At 37.1% G+C, this 18,161-nt stretch overlaps 1 protein-coding gene across 2 annotated transcripts in view; it reads right to left on the bottom strand.

Moving 5' to 3' along the window:
• Positions 1 to 18,161, bottom strand: part of LOC140168539 (myb-binding protein 1A-like protein) — a 60,282-nt gene that overhangs the window by 7,287 nt on the left and 34,834 nt on the right. The window contains exons 22-34 of one of the 2 annotated variants that reach the window (XM_072191941.1): positions 13,981 to 14,154; positions 13,260 to 13,405; positions 12,304 to 12,361; positions 11,722 to 11,841; positions 10,750 to 10,825; positions 9,986 to 10,035; positions 8,990 to 9,112; positions 8,297 to 8,370; positions 4,470 to 4,521; positions 3,728 to 3,796; positions 2,616 to 2,666; positions 1,455 to 1,511; positions 152 to 259 (exon numbers count right to left, since the gene is read on the bottom strand). In XM_072191941.1, the coding sequence (XP_072048042.1) occupies positions 152 to 259; positions 1,455 to 1,511; positions 2,616 to 2,666; positions 3,728 to 3,796; positions 4,470 to 4,521; positions 8,297 to 8,370; positions 8,990 to 9,112; positions 9,986 to 10,035; positions 10,750 to 10,825; positions 11,722 to 11,841; positions 12,304 to 12,361; positions 13,260 to 13,405; positions 13,981 to 14,154 (1,158 nt within the window). The remainder of the gene's footprint in view (positions 1 to 151; positions 260 to 1,454; positions 1,512 to 2,615; positions 2,667 to 3,727; positions 3,797 to 4,469; positions 4,522 to 8,296; positions 8,371 to 8,989; positions 9,113 to 9,985; positions 10,036 to 10,749; positions 10,826 to 11,721; positions 11,842 to 12,303; positions 12,362 to 13,259; positions 13,406 to 13,980; positions 14,155 to 18,161) is intronic. The other variant, XM_072191942.1, reaches the window with a different exon arrangement.

The following is an 18,161-nucleotide window of genomic DNA, read 5'->3' as shown; positions in this document are numbered from 1 at the left end:
GAAGACATGACCTTAATCTCCCACACAGGGGGTCACTCATTCAGGTAATTACATTTGAAATGCACACTCCCTGTGTGGGAGATTAAGGTCATGTCTTCCATAGGGGGGTGTATGGCTTTCAGCTGGAATGGCCAATAGTTTGTTCTCTTACCTGTTCAATATGATGGGTTAGCTTTGCAAACTGGGTTATTAATTCCAACAGCTGTAATAAAAACTTGGGCTTTACTTCAGAGTCCTCTCCCTGCATGCTTTCCAAAGCCTGAAAGTAAAACACATGAACACACATGATGCAAAGGTTTACTAATTTGCTGTAGGAAAAGCCACTTGTTTGCAATAATGAAAATAGTCACATAATCTTGCGAACATGTGACTGGCGTAAAGTCACTTCATTTCGTTCCGGTTTTTTGAATAAATTTATGGACATGCACAGATGACAATGTTTGCGTACTACTTCAATAGTGAGACTGATGAATGATAAAGTCAACAGTATTATTGAAGTAGTACACACACCATTGCCGTCAACATAAACTCAAACGCCAAAAACTGTAAATCATACGCCAAAAAAGTGACTTCACCCGTTCGCACATAGGTGTGACAGCCTTGGTTGAACATTAACCCATGAGAACTACCTGCCGATTGGCCAAAAAGAAGTTTTCATTATCAATTGTACCAATCAGCAACATTGTTAGAATAATTTCACCACACAAAAAAATTGGGGTGAATTATTTGCAAAGCTCCAATCTGATTGGTGATTAAAATGAAGATATCATGTAATTGACCAATCAGAGGCAATGTTAGATCGGCAGGTAGTGCTCAGAGGGTTAAACATAAGGTCCCAGGTGCTAATCAAATGGGTCCCCTTACAAGATATCATTCACTGTGTAGTGAGAAGTTTTGTTTAAGTTACAAACTATGTGTAGAAAAGATGTTCAACCCTATACTGATATTGGATTATTCCAGATGAAATCCACACATCCCCTATGGAAGACATGACCTTAATCTTCCAGACACGGGGTGAAGATTTAAAGTGGAGTCACATATTCAGGCAACCCAATTTGAAAATCACGCTCCCTGTGTGACCGATTAAGGTCATGTCTTCCATAGGGGGTGTATGGATTTCAACTGAAATAGCCGATTAGATCAGGGTAGACTTGTGGTATTGGGATTCGTCATGAGTACAGGCATGGGTACTGGTCGCAGGCTATAGCACGGGTACAGGTCCCAGGCCATTAGTATGGGCCCATGTATTGAGCTCACAACCTCGGCATAATTTTGGTATACCCTGTACACCCTTAGGATTAGGATTCAGGGTTAGGATTAGGGTTATGGTGGTGCACAGGGTATTCTGGAATTATTCCACAACCACAAATGACCCATTCGTTGGGAACCCCCTGCATGAGATGTACGTACATCAACAAAAAATCCGAATAACCAAGACAGCATTGATGACTTACCTGTTTAATTACTTTCAATGTGGATTTGCTCTGCTTGGGCCAAACCTTGACATCACCCTGAAACAACAAAGGAACAAAAAAGATTAAAAATTAAGATTAAAAATTTTAAATTATCACAATACTGCATATAGCGGGATCCTTTTTTTGTAGCGGTATAAGTTTTTGAGCTTTGTGGTTAGTTGTATTCGTGGTTCAAACAACTATGCATCAAAAATATTTTGCAGACTTCCTCCAACCGGCAGCCTTTCAATGCATGTCTTGTCTGTACTTAGATTGTCAAAGTCAATACCCCAACAAGTTACCACCATCAGGGATTGAACCAGTGGCCTCATGCACCAAAAGTGAGTACCCTAAACCTTAGGCCATGTTCTCTCATATTAGTACTCATAAAACAGTGCTTTCCAAAGTTAGCTTGCCCAGGGGCCAGCATGTATATAGCATGTTTTTGCAACTTAATGTTCCTCCGTATTAGTTTGCTATGTGCCCAGCAAACAAAGTGTGTGGTTGCTTGCGTAATGCTTGTAACACATTGTACCAAAAACGGTCGCAAAGAACTGAATGCGTAAACCTTTGAAATGCTGAAGTTTAAATACGCAAATTAATGTTCAATTTCAGAGTGACCATTTTAACAAACAAACTTACCAATTAGAAATTTTCGCTTGACAAAACCAGTAAGTTTTTACTTACTCTCTAATATTTCGTCCTACACGTCGGAGGACTTCTTCAGATGTGAAACATCTGATCCACTTTCCCGGAAACTGACTTCCGGTTGTGATTGGTCTTGTTTCCAGTCTTCAAAAGTGGGTCATATACGTGACTTAGGAAATAAGTGCCTTCCTCTCTATTCATGGGCTTTGTCCCCCGCTTTCTGATCTCCATCGCTTCTCGTACTTCTCTGGATCTTCTGATATGTTCTTTGCCAAGTATCTTGGAGTCCTCCCAGTTGACAACGTGATTTGCTCTAGCGACATGATCAGATATGGCTGACTTCGTTTGTTCTTGCTCCGAAAGTGGATCAGATGTTTCACATCTGAAGAAGTCCTCCGACGTGTAGGACGAAATATTAGAGAGTAAGTAAAAACTTACTGGTTTTGTCAAGCGAAAATTTCTAATTGATATGTCTTACAAACCTGATGAATCTATTCACTGAAACAAACTTACCATAAAAGGCCTTCTAGCTAACAGCAGTGATAACAGATGACATGCTTGTGTCTGGAACAAACAAATCAAAGAAATAATGAAATCATGGGAGAAAGCTAGCCCATTCAGGGGTTCAGCGTGCAAAAAAAAATTCAAGTATGTGACATGATCAAGGGGAATGAGTCACATGTCGGCCCTGGTCGAAAATGAGTTTTTCAGATGATTCTAAAGAGGACATTAAGAGCTCTCAGAAACTGAAAACCCCATGTTGATACGGCTTTTCTTTGTGAAGTTACATCAATTTATCAATCGCTGAAAACAATATAAAACAAAAGAATTTTAACACTTTCTTTGCCAATATCTCAGAATCAATATTAGCGACATCCGACTCATTTCCCTTGATCGTGTCACATATAACAAAATGAATATATTGAATCTGTTCATCAGGACTTATTATTTTTGATAGCGACAGTATCAAGTCTCATCTAAAACGCATCATCAGGCCGACTGACCAGACACTGAAATATTGACTTGTGACACGGCTGATGGTATCACGTCACAGGAGAGTCAAAAATAGTAAGTCCAGATCCAGGTAGATAAACATAATAAAATGAATATTTTAATATTCATTTTATTATTTTATTATGTTTATCTACCTGGATGATTGAAAATATTCACAAATTTAATAATATCATTTACCTGTATTTGCGTCTGTGTGTTAAAAAAACAGTGATTGGATGAATGAATATTCATGGGATTGGGCATATGCATTTATTTTTATTACACTTTATTTATTATACTATATCACTGCATGAGGTTATGAATGTTTTAATTAGAGAATAAAGGTATTGTTTTTAGCCGCTGTCGTGCATCTATCGTCTCATAAAACACGGGCGAACACTTCAATTCAAATAAAAATATCGTAAGTATTACAAATTTTAAAGAAATTAAATCCTACATTTTGCAAGGAATTACCTAGGGCTTAAAATCGATCAGTCCCGTTGTTGCTATGCGCCTCCGATCGGTTCAAATAGCGAGTATGCGTATTGCGTCGATGCACCAATAAGATTGCAGTAACGTTCAAGTGTTTAAGAATAGATTACAAGAGAAGATTCATGAAATTGTAAACTTACTTTTCTATATAACTGCACTCCTTGAGTTACATACTTGATGAGAGGGTCTAGCAGTTGCCAACTGATGGCCTGCAATGAAAAAAATGACAAACAAATAATTATCATCATTTATAGGTTATTAATTGTTGGGAGAAAATTAGACAAAATAATGCATGCACGCTAATGTTGATGCATCCAACGCACGAGCCCTGAAGGTGGGATTGCATTAGATGCATCAACATTTGTGCCAAGTGCATTATTTTGTCTAATTTCTCTCCCAACGAGTAATACACATTCATTAACCTATTTCATACACGAGAAGCAAAAAACATGTGATTTTGCTGTTTTTATAACAAAATTATCACTAAAAGTATTGGAAAATACAAGCAAATATAAAGGCATCAACCCGCAAGAAAAATTAACGCGTCCGAAAGCACTGCGCATAGTACACAGAGTGTGCACCCGTGCATATATGCACATTCAATGCATGGCCTGGACTTTTTTAACTCTTGCTCTGATTGGTTTGCGCTATCTAAGAGTGTATGAAGTATTTTTAACTCATGACAGAAGAAATATGAATGGATGACTCCATTTGAAATCTACCCCCGTGTGAGCGATTAAGGTCATATCTTCTATAGGGGTGTATGGATTTCAAACGGAATAGACCATTTGAATGTCAGTGTCAATGAAATCCAAACTTTCACAAATATTCTTTTGAGTTACTTTTTTTTTTTCAAATTTCATGAATTAAATGGCAACTTACTGGAAATCTATTGATGAGATCAGAGAAAAGCACCGGGTGAAGACAAGTCCCTCTGTAATAAATGAATGATACAATATATGATTAAAGGTGCACTCCTTTTGAGGCTATCCAAGTTGAAATCCATATACCCCTATACAGGGGTGTGAATTTCAAATGGGGTTACCTGAATGGGTGACTCCTTTTGAAATTGACACCCCCTGTATGGTCATGGCTTCCAGGGTATATGAATCTCAACTGGAATTTGCCTATTGCACGGTTCCGCCATATGCGAGGAGAGCCTCGAACTGGCAATAGACATGAAAGGAAGTATTACGTAACTTTACGCAATGTTATATGACTGGTTCAATTCCCATTCATGCATGCTGCCAGATCGAGGCTCTCCTTGCATATGGTGGAACCGTGCAATGGGTGAATAGCCAAATATTTTCATATTTGATATTTTTGGTATTTTCATGTGCTGATAACAAATATGCAATAAAAAAAGGGGGTAAAAGAGTAGGATTTTTAGCAAAATCAATTACATACAAATAGAACAAACATACAAGTAACTGAAGAAAAAAATGTATTGTCAAAAAGTGTTCCCCATCATCAGGGATGTGAGTGCAGTGAAATGAAAAAAGAGGAAAATGCGAAGCGTAGCTCTCGCCCATTGCGGCCGGGGGTCCTGTTACAGCTTAGCTACGTTGAAAATAAAAATTTCGCAAATTAGTCTCATATGCAGGTTTAATAGGCCTACACGCAACGTAAGCAACGTAAGTTAGTCTCATACATTAAATTAATGGAAGACAGACGGACGGACAACGTATAATGTATAAATCATTGGGGAAAAGCAAAACACGGATTTTTAGTTTGGGAAAAATAAAAACGCGACACAGGCAAGCTAAAAACGCGGAAATTCACGAAAACGCGGAACTCTCACATCCCTGCATCATATAATTAGTTTTGAGAGTTTTTTAAGAGTCCATTTGTTTCTGTCGATATCCATGAAAAAAGTTTATTCCAATATTTCAGTTGATTCCAATTTTGCATTTGCGAGTTATGCATGATTATGTGCATTACACTGCTCCATAGGCCACTGTTGTAATTTCGTTCTAGTGTACCAGAACATAATTCAAATTTCACGATATTGTTTGCTAAACACATTAATCTGCAAGTAATATTTTGTACAAACAGAGGAAGAGGCTTACGCATCATACACTGGAACATTGAAACAGTCAAACATTACAACTAGCGCACGAGATCAAATTAATGATGCTTAATCGTTATTCTTAATATATCAATATACAGGGGAAAGAAGAATTACGCATCGCACTCTAGCACATTTAAACATGAATTTACAAATGGAAACATAACATGCATAGGCAGATATACCAGAGAAAAAACTCCGGACATACCTGCCTGTGCTGGGACTTGAACCCCAGGGCCCAGACCTCTCGCTTGTCGGGCGAGCGCTCTAACCACTGAGCTACACAGACTGTCCCTGATAAACAGGACTCAAGTCTGGTACTTATGGATATGAGCAGTCAAGGGTGAACAGTACAAACAACACATTACACACCAGTGTACGAGATCAATTAATGATGCTTACCCGCCAGCCTAATATAATTTTTTGTACATAAACATTATGTAGCCAGAGGTTTTCAATGATATAAAAATCTCAACTTTTTTGAGAAAAGTGATGCTGTGGAACACAAAATGCCCTTTTAACATCACCATAATTGGAATCTGCATGAAAAATGCATTAAAATGAGTACAAACAAGCCTAGTCTTGGTTCAGTGGTTCTGAAGAAAGCTCTTGACGGCGTAGAAGGATGTCATGGTCGACCATATCAAATGCGGCCAGGAAGTCCAAAAAGACTTGATGATTTGAACATGTGGAGATGTCACATAACTAAATGTGTGTCGCAGGAAAACTGGAATTGAATGAAAACACATTTCTTTCACGTTGTCATGCTGCAGCGTCACTCTGGCTATTGGCTCGCCTAATAATTGACAGGGTTCTCAGATGTTTTGGTGTAGATACACTCTGGCCGGGAGAAGTGCAATACCAAGCTATTTGAAGAAAAGGAACATTGACAATCATCCCAACCAGAGCACAACCACAAAAAGTACTGTATTCATTCTATTAACCGCTACAAACCTGTTGATGTAGAACTTGTGATATCTTATTATGGACAAAAGTGTTAAAGAAACATCTAGTTCGCTATTGGCTCTCCTCGTAAATGGCAGGGTTCTCAGATGTTTTGGTGTAGATACACTCTGGCCGGGAGAAGTGCAATACCAAGCTCTATGAATGAAAGGAACATTGACAATCATCCCGACCAGAGCACAACCACAAAGTACTGTATTCATTCCATTAACCGCTACAAACCTGTTGATGTAGAACTTGTGATATCTTAAAAGTGTTGAAGAAACATCTAGTGCGCTATTGGCTCTCATAAATGACAGGGTTCTTGGATGTTTTGGTGCAGATACACTCTGGCCGGGAGAAGTGCAATACCAAGCTATTTGAAGAAAAGGAACATTGACAATCATCCCGACCAGAGCACAACCACATATAATGTACATTTATCTTGTGTCACAGCCATTATGATGGTATATCATTGTCCTAAATGGATGCACTATTACTCTCCTTGTGCTCTGTTCCTCTCCTGGAGCTGCTACAAACCTGTTGATGCAGCACTGTAGATATCTTTAATATTATGGCCATAAGTGTTGAAGAAACAACTAGAGCGCTATTGGTTCTCCTCATAAATGACAGGGTCCTCCCCCGATGTTTTGGTGTAGATACACTCTGGCCGGGAGAAGTGCAATACCAAACTATTTGAATGAAAGGAACATTGACAATCATCCCGACCAGAGCACAACCACAAAGTACTGTATCATGTCACACCCATAACAAGTTATGGTCTAGCTTCATCAATAATCATCACTGGTACATGGCAATGTTACACTCCCAGTTTTGCAGTTGTAATCATCTCTGAACAGATTCATCAGGATCATTCATAAATCACTGGTAAGCAAATGTTCTCAAAACAGATCAAAATAAGTAAATAAGGTACTCACTAGAAATATTTTGATTCCTATCAGGAATCTTGTTCACTCTAGTTTGGTGAGTGGTAGTGTTTCTAGTTGTCACAAAGATTGCAGATAACAACTAGAAACACTACCACTCACCAAACCAGAGTGAACAAGATTCCTGATAGGAATCGAAATATTTCTAGTCAGTACCAAAGTTACTTATTTGGATCTGTTTTGCTTACTAGTTATAATCACCTTGTTCAACATATAAATCACCAGTGGTCTTTAGATTGATCTTGATGAATAGCAAATGTGTCATGTGTGGCTTGCAGTACTTCTCACACACGATACTTTGATCTCAAACATAACTCAATTGCTGTGAAGACAGGCAAGTTGCATCTCACAGCATTTACCATGCTTGTCCTGGTACTGTGCATCAGTCCTGTTTAATACCGGTGTGAGGTGTCCATCTTTCAAGTTGTCATGTTGCAGCGTCACTCTGGCCGGGAGAAGTGCAATACCATTGCTTTAGCATACACGGGATTGCATTCCACCCGACCAAAGCGCCACCGCCGAATCACTACCAGTAATTCCTCCATCCAACATGCCAATAGTCCGTCACCACAGTTTCAGCATACACAGGATTGCATCCATCCCGACCAAAGCACCACTGCTGAATCACCGTCTGCCAGTACCTCCACCATCCAATGTGCTGCAGTCCATCCAGGAGTGTGGTCTAAATAGGGGGTATAACTTCCCCAAATAAGCAAAAAAAAAGAAATTGCTTTGTGCCTGTTTGTACTTACTTTCTGGTCATAAAATCTTCTAATGCGTTGTTGTATAAAGAGGCTATCCTTTCTTCATCGAGTAGACAAGTCTGCTGATAGAAAACAAAATGTTTATAATATAATAATTATTATCACCCTTTTATACAAATCATTAAGTATGATTTATAAGAATATTAAATGGTATTGATGGCTTTGCAACTGAAAGGGAAAATATTATTAGTTATTGAGTGACGCGGAGGTATGGTACGGGAAATTATCATTAGCGAAGTGTCATACTGGGTGAAACCGAAGGCTGAACCTAGTATGACACTGAGCGCACAATAATTTCCTGTACCATACTGACGCTGAACCTAATAACAAATTTATCATACCACTAAGTCATTCTAAATATTGAAATAATTACGTTTTTTAACATTTTATTTGTTGCAAAATTTTACGCGAATTGCCGTTATACGTGTACCTCACAGTATACGCGTATCGTGCTTGCGCATTATGCTCTCACTGACTAGATATAAAGCATATTATACGCACTCACTGACTAGATACGAATATCCGGTTAGCAGTGTTCTTTGATGTTTCCATTAGTGGTATAAGAGTGTGTACTTCCTAATTTTCTGTAGTTTTGTTTGATCTTTGCTGACCTTAGGGGTCATGCACTTCTCCTCCCCAATCTGCCAAAGCTAACCCCAGAAAACACCAATTCCCTCTTACCTGTGTACTACCTTCCTCCTCCTGATCGTCCTTATTCTTGTCTTTTTTCTTTGCTGACCTCTGTCTCCGTGTTTGTAATGGGGAAGGCTCTGATAATACCACATTGCCTTTTAGGATCTTCATCTGTGTACACAATAAGATAAATGAACTTTTTATCTCCATTTTACAGGCATGAGCCTGCACTTTACTAAAACAAACTGAAAAAAACCCCTGAAAATGCATGTGAAATTGGGCAAAAAGTACCAAAAACAGGCTGAAATCAAATAAAGTTGCGGACATTTTGACTACAAACAAATTTGAAAATTCTCATGCCTGATTTTACTGCTTAATTTGACTATGCTATCAACTATCTGTAAAGTATTTACAAGACTTGCTTAATCTCTGTGCAAAATTAATGGAAATTCATCAAATTTGTTGCCACTACATATTGGATCTTCTACATTTGCAAAAACATGATTTCTATAAAAATATTTAATCATTTATTACCAACCCCAGAAATTCTGAATTTTGCTTTCTCTCAATTAGTATATTATGCCACTCCACCCAAGCCTATTTAATGAAAGTGTTTTATGTTAATCCTGGGTTTGGAAAAGGAGAAACAATAGCAGTCAAGCTAGCTCAATCAATAAGGCCTTGACTATGGTGCAAGAGGTTACAGGTTCAACCCCTGGTGGTGGTTAGTATGCTCTCCTTCTAAAGTTGAGTTAGCTTGAAATTCCCTTCAACAAGGAACTAAGTTAACTTACTGCTAATTGTTTTGTTGTAACCCGTACAAAACTCAGAGAGCTGATCTTGGGTGCAAAGGTTAATTGTGGAATGTCTAGGGTGTGCGCTTCTTAGCTGCAAATCCCTGTTTTGTTTAATGGTTAATGGAATGATATGGGGCCACAGTGGTCAGCGGCAACCTGTAAAGTGTGCTGAAGCTTGTGGATCAACGTTTAGGCATTGTGCCTGTGCTTAGCGCACTATAAGTCACTGTACTTTTTTTTTACTTACCAAAAACAGGCACCCTGAAGATGCTAATGATACCATTTGTACAGAGTGTCCTAAAAACACACAAAGAAACAAATATTATATGAATATCCAATAACTAATCATAGGTTAGTTTGAACTGTTATTTTCAAAACCTTTCATATAGCTTGCCTGAATATATTGCAAATTTATGTACATGTATCTCACTGCAAGTACAAGTAACCAGGCCTTGAAATAAGAAAAAAAATCCAAGGGTCCTCGGACCCTTGCCTTTAAAATTTCGGGGGTCCTCACCAATTTTCAAGGGTCCGACCCCGGACCCTTGCCTTTGAATTTTGAAAACCAAGGTTGAAAATTTGATGGGAAACTAAAATGAAAGTGTTCTCAGGGAGCTGGATGTATTATTGTCATGTATGTGAACCAGATTTTCCAGTGGAACATCAAAAGTAGGATTTTCTGCTCTTTACTTGGTTCAATTTGTACGGGTCACACGGACCCACACAGTAGGAAATTTGAGGTATTTGATGTGAGGACCTGACTTATTTCAAACACTGCTAGTAACAAAAAAACAAAACTTAAAGTTATTTAAAATAAAAAACACATATTTTTAATCTCTTCCAGAGCCTCAAACAGTATAGGGGTTCTATCAGATCACACAAAAGCCCAAGATATAACTTGGTTTACAATAAAAGATCATTTCTCACACGCTCTGCAGGCATAGGAATCCATCAGCATTATAATAGATACCTGCTGTTAATGCATAGATTAGCCAAAATTGTGTTTTTTACCTTTCATTGCTAGCTGCATGACATTTTCTATTGTCTTGTGGATATCCTCTTTCTGATCAGCTATACCATGTGGGTACTGTATTCGTGTAATCAAAATAAACACAAAGAAATGGAATGAACATTAACTGCAAAAATGTAACTGCAATTTCATCTTCTACCCCTACCTAAAACAAACTGCTTAAATCATCACCAGAGCATGTCTGACATTTTGAGAGTTTAAATCTTTGATAATTCCCACTCAATTTACAGATAATTTACTTTTTTCATGAAAATAATGAAATTTGTGGCCAAAATGAGAAAGTGATAAGGCCAAAAAAAATTAATGGTTTGTCTCAAAGCTCACAGGTGGTTTAAAAACAAATGTGAAATGCAATTTTTTTTTTATTCCTGACTTTTTTCATGGTATTTGGAGAAAAAATCTGATTTTCACCGAATTTTTCCGGAAAAACTAAAAAAAACTAAAAAAAACTTTGAAATAAAAAAACTTTGAAATAAAAAAAATTCTGCATTTCTTTTTTTCCAAATCTCACGAATTTACAAATGCGTGAAACCTTTTTTTTTTTTTTTTGGCCTAAGGGTTGGTGACAGGAAATTTGAAATAAATTTTCATTAGCCTCAGTAGGCACAAATTTGACATCTATTGGCCTACTCCATTTAAAATCCACACCCCCTGTGGAAGATTTCCCTTCTCATCTCAATTCCAGTTGCAGTGCACCTGTCGTTCAGTCAATTTGGAAATTTAGAGCTTTGTGTGAAATTCCAGCTGAAAATTGTGGACATTTGTCAAATCCAGTTGAATTTGGCACAATTTGGCCTGAAATTAAACAATTTTGTTTGGAATTCCAAAAACTTCCACTTCGTATGGATGAAAATAGTTGGATATGGAATAAATTACACTGTTAAATTTAGTTGGAATACAAAAATCTTGCACAGTGGGGGTGTTGTTTTCAAATGGAACAGCCTATTCCTTACCCTCCTGCCACCTGCACACAGTCTATTCCTATAGATCCTGAATGCCTTCTCTGCTAGGATCTGGTTGTTCTTTTGCACAGATGCAACTTTGGCAACGACAAGTAATGGTTCAAACAGGTCCTGAAATAACAACAATATTAATAAGGATTTAATAAATAAGGCTGTCTCAAAGTGCTTGGCAGTTTCAAAAACAGAATGTACGTCTAATGCGTAATATGCAAACATGATTGCAGCACACACAACTTAAGTCGTAAAGTAGTGTATCAAAATCACAGCTTACTAGTAACCAGAGTTCGTAGTATCTGATCCAAGAAAATGCACTTACTGTGTACGTTTCAACAACCACTGTTGTCTTTGTCAACACTTGATGATGAGTGACTGCAATACATACACAGTAAGTGCATTTTCTTGGATCAGATACTACAAACGCTGGTTACTAGTTTACTCTACCGATCCTGATGAATTTGTTCAATCAAAATCACAGCTTCTATTTAGATAGATAGATAGATTTATTATTATCTTTTCACTCATTACATGATACAAGAATAATACATAAGAATAATACAATATGAAGATACTTACCAGTATCAAAGGGCTTGATTCGTTTCTTTTGATAAAAATTTCAATGAGATCTAGCACCCTGAAATGAGAGATTGAAACAAACATTATACCACTAAATAACATTATATCAGATGTGCAGCAACCATTTACCAAGATAGCTCTTGCTATCATCCGAATAGATTTTTGTAGCAACTTTAACAATATGGTAACATTTGATGATTTCAGAGGTGTAAGTTAGGTAACAATCCACTCCCTGAAAAACATGCAAGCCTAAGGCCAGCACCTCACCCAAATTTCCGGAATTCCAGGGGTGCAAGGGAGCTTGTCCGGGGAATAGGCTGCAGGTATCATCCCTCTCTTTTTTTGCTCTTTTTATAACAAATTATCATCATCCAATTCCGGAAAAAAAAAATCACAAATCATTTTTTTTTAAACATTTCTGGAATTTTTTTTTGGTCACATTTCTCCCATATTCCGGGAATTTCCGGAAGACTTACACCTCTGTGATTTTATTTATGTATTTCTTAATTACGATGAACATTATGGGGAGAACTAATGCTTTACAATGAGTTACTTATAATTGGTCTTAGGAAATTCCAATCAATCAATTGATTAATCAATCAACCAGTCAACCAGTCAATCAATCAACCAACCCTCATCAATCCACATCTAATGCAGCACTGCAATGTTCAAATCAATCAATCAGGTTCAGAGTGTTTGCTCATATTTGTCCACACAATTTGATGTTCAGATCAAAGTGAAGAAATGTTTGCAAGTCATCATAACCTTGGCTACATTAATCCCTTTAATGGGGTATTCCAGTTGAAATCCATACACCCCCTGTGGAAGACATGACCTTAATATCCCACACAGGGAGTATGAATTTGAAATGGAGTCACCCATTCAGGTAACCTTATTTGAAATTGACACTCCCTGCATGGAAGATTGCGCCTCTTTTTTTGCGCTTTTATGCTCACCTGAGTTTAAAATGCAGCATTGCATTGTCCATCTCTTTCCTGGTCATACTGCTCGTCTTATGTTGCAAGAACACCCTCTCTAGAAGTGTATCAATCTTCATCATCGTGTCATCGTCAAATTCATCATCACTTTCCTTAGCTTCATCCTGAGTTATGAAACAATATGGAGCATGAATAAGTAACATGATCATGAAAAATAGTGATATATAGCTGTCGCTTTGCAGGTTGTTGTAAGGACTTTAAAAATGTATGCCCTCATTTAAGCAAGTAGTGAAATATCTCTACTATCTTCACCCTGATGTGGCAGTGACATCAACGTGCCGAGGCAGCTGTTTCGCGCACACATCTATGCGGTGTGTTTAAGCGTGTGCGTGCGACACCAATGCTTAGAATGAACACTAGCGATTTGAAGCTGCGCTCAATGACATACACACTGACGTCACCGCCACATCAGAGTGAAAAAAATTGGTATAATTGTAAGGTTCAGAGTGTTTGCTCATATTTGTCCACACAATTTGATGTTCAGATCAAAGTGAAGAAATGTTTGCAAGTCATCATAACCTTAGTTACATCTCTTCTGTCCATCTTCCCTCCATCAAAATTCAAGCATGTCATCAATCAATCAATCATAACAGATTTTCCGTATGTGCTAATGCTAACTTTACCTAAAAGCCTCACAATAATTAGTTATGGTTACTATTGTTTGCAGTAATTCACTCACCTCATCACTGTCTTTAGCGGCATTACCTAACGCTGCCTTCAAGTTGGCTCTCAAAGCCTCATCAACCTCTCCCACCGCAGCGTCATCATCATCGTCGTCATCATCTTCTTCGTCGTCATCTTCGCTATCCTCCGATCCTTGTTCTTCATCATCTTTGTTTGGCTTACTCTCAGGCTAATAATAGTTGAACACAATTAAACACACAGAAAGGGTAAAAAGAGAACATTATATTTTTGTCATTATTGTTTTTCTATGTAAACATAAACAATGAGATTTATAAAGCACTGTACCGCAGCCTATAATTGGCTCAGTTCTTTATGAATCTTGTTTTCAACACAGACATTGATGTCTTCAGGTCAAAGTGAAGAAAATTTGGTTCAATCATCATTGCCAAATAATCATTGAAAGTAATATATATCTTCAACAAAAAGGGTAGTTTTTCTGATCATCGTAACTTGCTTACTGTAGTGTTTCAAAATATTTGCAAATTGAGCCCCCAAAAGGATACATGTTTCAAAATCTTTCTGGGGGATAAAATGGAGGGGGTAAAATAGTTTAGGGAAAATTTGGCATAAAGTGTTCTTCATTTTAAATAGTTTTAACTATTTACTTTTTATGTCACAGTGGATTGATGGAATTTCAACCAAAAAAGAGCTCATTAATATTCATAAATATGCAAAGAACTTGACGCAAAAATATACAGCACATGAGGTTACCATACTCTAGCACCCTACCAAGTTAGAAGTTGATCGGCCTTTGCGTGTAGGTTGCAGAGTGGATTAATGATTTTGCTTGCGCACTGACAGCTGACCAGACTAGACAGCACAAACCATCGATGACATAACATATGCCCCACACAACACATTGTTTGTGGGGCCTAAAATCTTTAAGCCACAAAAGATTTTTTTAATATAATTTGCAAAGTATGTCATTTATGAGCTCACTCATCAAGGGTCCATTCTTTGAATTATAAAATATACTCTGCGTAACCAACAAACTTACGATTTGTGCCAGTCATAACACTTTACGAGCAGCAGTGGACTGTGTGAGGGGGAGAGGGGAGATTCTTTAATTGGCTCAGTTCTTTATGAATCTTGTTCTCAACACAGACATTAATGCCTTCAGGTCAAAGTGAAGAAAATTTGGTTCATTCATCATTGCCAATAAGCAGTATAACCTATCATTAAAAGTAATATCTATCTCCAACAAAATGGGTAGTTTTTCTAATCATCGTAAACTTATTTACTGTAGTTTTTCAAAATATTTGCAAATTGAGCCCCCAAAAGATACATATTTCAATATCTTTCTGGGGGAGGGGGTAAAATTGGGCTGGGGAAATTGGGCATGAAGTTTTCTTGATATTTTTTTTATTTGTTTGTTTGTTTGTTTAACAGGTCGGTCCGAGCGGACACACACTTGGGTCCTGATGGTACCAGGCTCAAGCAAAATGCTTAAGGCAAGCCTTAAAATCTTACATAAATTTGTCAGAGTGGATTTATGGGATTTCAAGCAAAATAAGCAAATAAGCTCATTAATAATTCATAAATATGCAAAGAACTTGACACAAAACTATGCAGCACACAAGGTTACTATACTCTGTCATCCTATCAAGTTAAAAGTTTATCAGTTATTGTGTGTAGGCTGCAGAGTGGATTAAAGATTTTATTTGCCCCAGGACAGCCGACCAGACAGCACACCAACCATCGACAACATAACATATGTCCCACACAACACATTGCTGTGGGTGCTAACACCTATGCCAGTTTTATAATGCCGCAAAAGATTTCTTCATAAAATTTGCAACATATAGGTATGCCATTCAATAGCTCACTCATCCAAGGGTCCATTCTTTGAATTATAAAATTTATTCTGTGTAACAAAGGAACATATGATTTGTGCCACTCATGACACTTATGAGCAGCAGTGTTGTGGATTGCATGAGGATTTTTTTCGGGGGGGAGGGGGGAGATTCTTGGCTCAGTTTTTTATGAATCTTGTTTTCAACACAGACATTGATGTCTTCAGGTCAAAGTGAAGAAAATTTGGTTCATTCATCATTGCCAAATAATCATCGAAAGTAATATATATCTTCAACAAAAAGGGTAGTTTTTCTGATCATCGTAACTTGTTTACTGTAGTTTTGAAAATACTTGCAAATTGAGCTCTAAAAGGATGCATGTTTCAAAATCTTTCTGGGGGATAAAACGGAAGGGGTAAAATAGGTTGGGGAAAATTTGGCATAACATGTTCTTCATTTTAAATAGTTTTAAATATTTACTTTTTATGTCACAGCGGATTGATGGAATTTCAAGCAAAATAAGAAAATAACCTCATTAATATTTATAAATATGCAAAGAACTTGACACAAAACTATACCAGTCCGGTCCGACTGCCTGATCAGGAAGTACTGCCGAATCAGGCAGTATGTTGCCGAGTCAGGCATTGTGGTATCCCACAATGCAATGCTCTATTTCAAATAAAGCATCTTTTAATATACCGTTATTTCTTGGTTTAGAGTAAAGAAGTAGGTAAAATAGATAAAATTATCAATGAATGTACAATTAGTAGTAATTTTTCATCAATTTTAGTAAAAATAAAGTTAATTTGTATATTTGAATCAAATTTTTAAAAAACCGTTAGAAATTGTTTTGTTATTTAAATTATTTTTCTCCCGGAGGAATTTTTTTCGCCCGGTGAAAAATTGTCAACTTAAGCTGAATTTATACTCAATCGGTTTTGCAGTAAAGCGATTTTCACGCATGCTCAATGTTTACTTACATTTCCAGAGCGTCAAGCCGATCAATCGATTCAAATCGCGGAGGCAAAAACGACGTCGCTTTTGCAAGTTGAAGAAATCTCAACTTCCCAGCTTATATCGCTTGACACGTGAATGCGTCAACCAATCATATACAACCAACTGGATCTATTATTTTGCTAATTAATTTACCTTTCTCGATTTTTAACTTTTGATGATGAAATAATTCAAAGCAATAATTATTGACAGCAACTGATGTTTTAAAAATGTATTTTGTGGCATTTAGAATATTTTAATTGTCGTCTGCAATCGCTATCGCCGTGATAAGTATAAATGCAAAAGCGACAAGCGATGCATCGCAAAATTTGGCGATTGCAAATCGCTTTTCAAAAGCGATTAATCGCATCGCTCGGCGATCGAGTATAAATTCAGCTTTACATGTAGCTCATGTGTGTCAAAGTAAAGTTTCCCCCGATCTTTTATAAAATCACCATGAACAATTTAGTCTGTCGAATTCGGCAACATGCTGCCTGATTCGGCAGTACTTCCTGATCAGGCAGTCGGACCGAACTGTATACAGCACCAATCATAACATTTTGTGAACAGCAGTAGACTGTGTGAAGATTTTTCAATTCTTTAATTGGCTCAGTTCTTTATGAATCGTATTTTCAACACAGACATTGATGTCTTCAGGTCAAAGTGAAGAAAATTTGGTTCATTCATCATTGCCAATAAGCAGTATAACCTATCATTAAGGTGGCTGTGTACTCTCAGACATGCATGTAGTAAAAGTGCAATAACTTTGTAATTATTCGCGCAAAAACATATAAAAGTATACATTTTATGAAGGCAAGACATCAATAAATCTTAATATAAATACAGATTTGGGGTAAAAACAACAATTTTGAAGAAAATCACAAAAAGTGAGTTTTTGGCAATATTTGTTAGGTACATCATAACAAAAAACACTCTTTCCAAAATATTTTATTTTGTTTTAGCTCAATCTTGAGGCTCCATTCCAAAAACGTTTTTTTTTATTTTTTGATATTGGCCTTATTTTTGAGATATTGACCATATAAGGCATCAAAATGAACTTTTTAAAATTCAAAAACGCTTATTTGCACAAAATGATGCCCAAAATCGGAAATAGACCAAAATATAAAAAAATGAGAAAACCGTTTCTTGAGTCAATCATGCTTTTTACAATGATCATATTTGCTTACCTATAGATGCTGTATTTATTGAGTTATCGTGTACCTAAATCGTCATTTTACCGAGAAAATGAAATAATGGCCGTTGAAGTTTAAAGTGGTCACATTTTGCACTTTCATCGAATCTCAAAGGAGAATGCGACAGTTTTCGTTTTTGTAACTTATATTACGTGAACATCGGGTAAATCCACAGCCCCTTGAGAAGTTTGAGCGAA

Source organism: Amphiura filiformis, chromosome 13 (assembly GCF_039555335.1).
Source record: "Amphiura filiformis chromosome 13, Afil_fr2py, whole genome shotgun sequence".
NCBI classification, from domain to species: domain Eukaryota; kingdom Metazoa; phylum Echinodermata; class Ophiuroidea; order Amphilepidida; family Amphiuridae; genus Amphiura; species Amphiura filiformis.
Note: the sequence above shows the minus strand (reverse complement) of the source record. Positions and strands in the feature narration are given on the sequence as shown.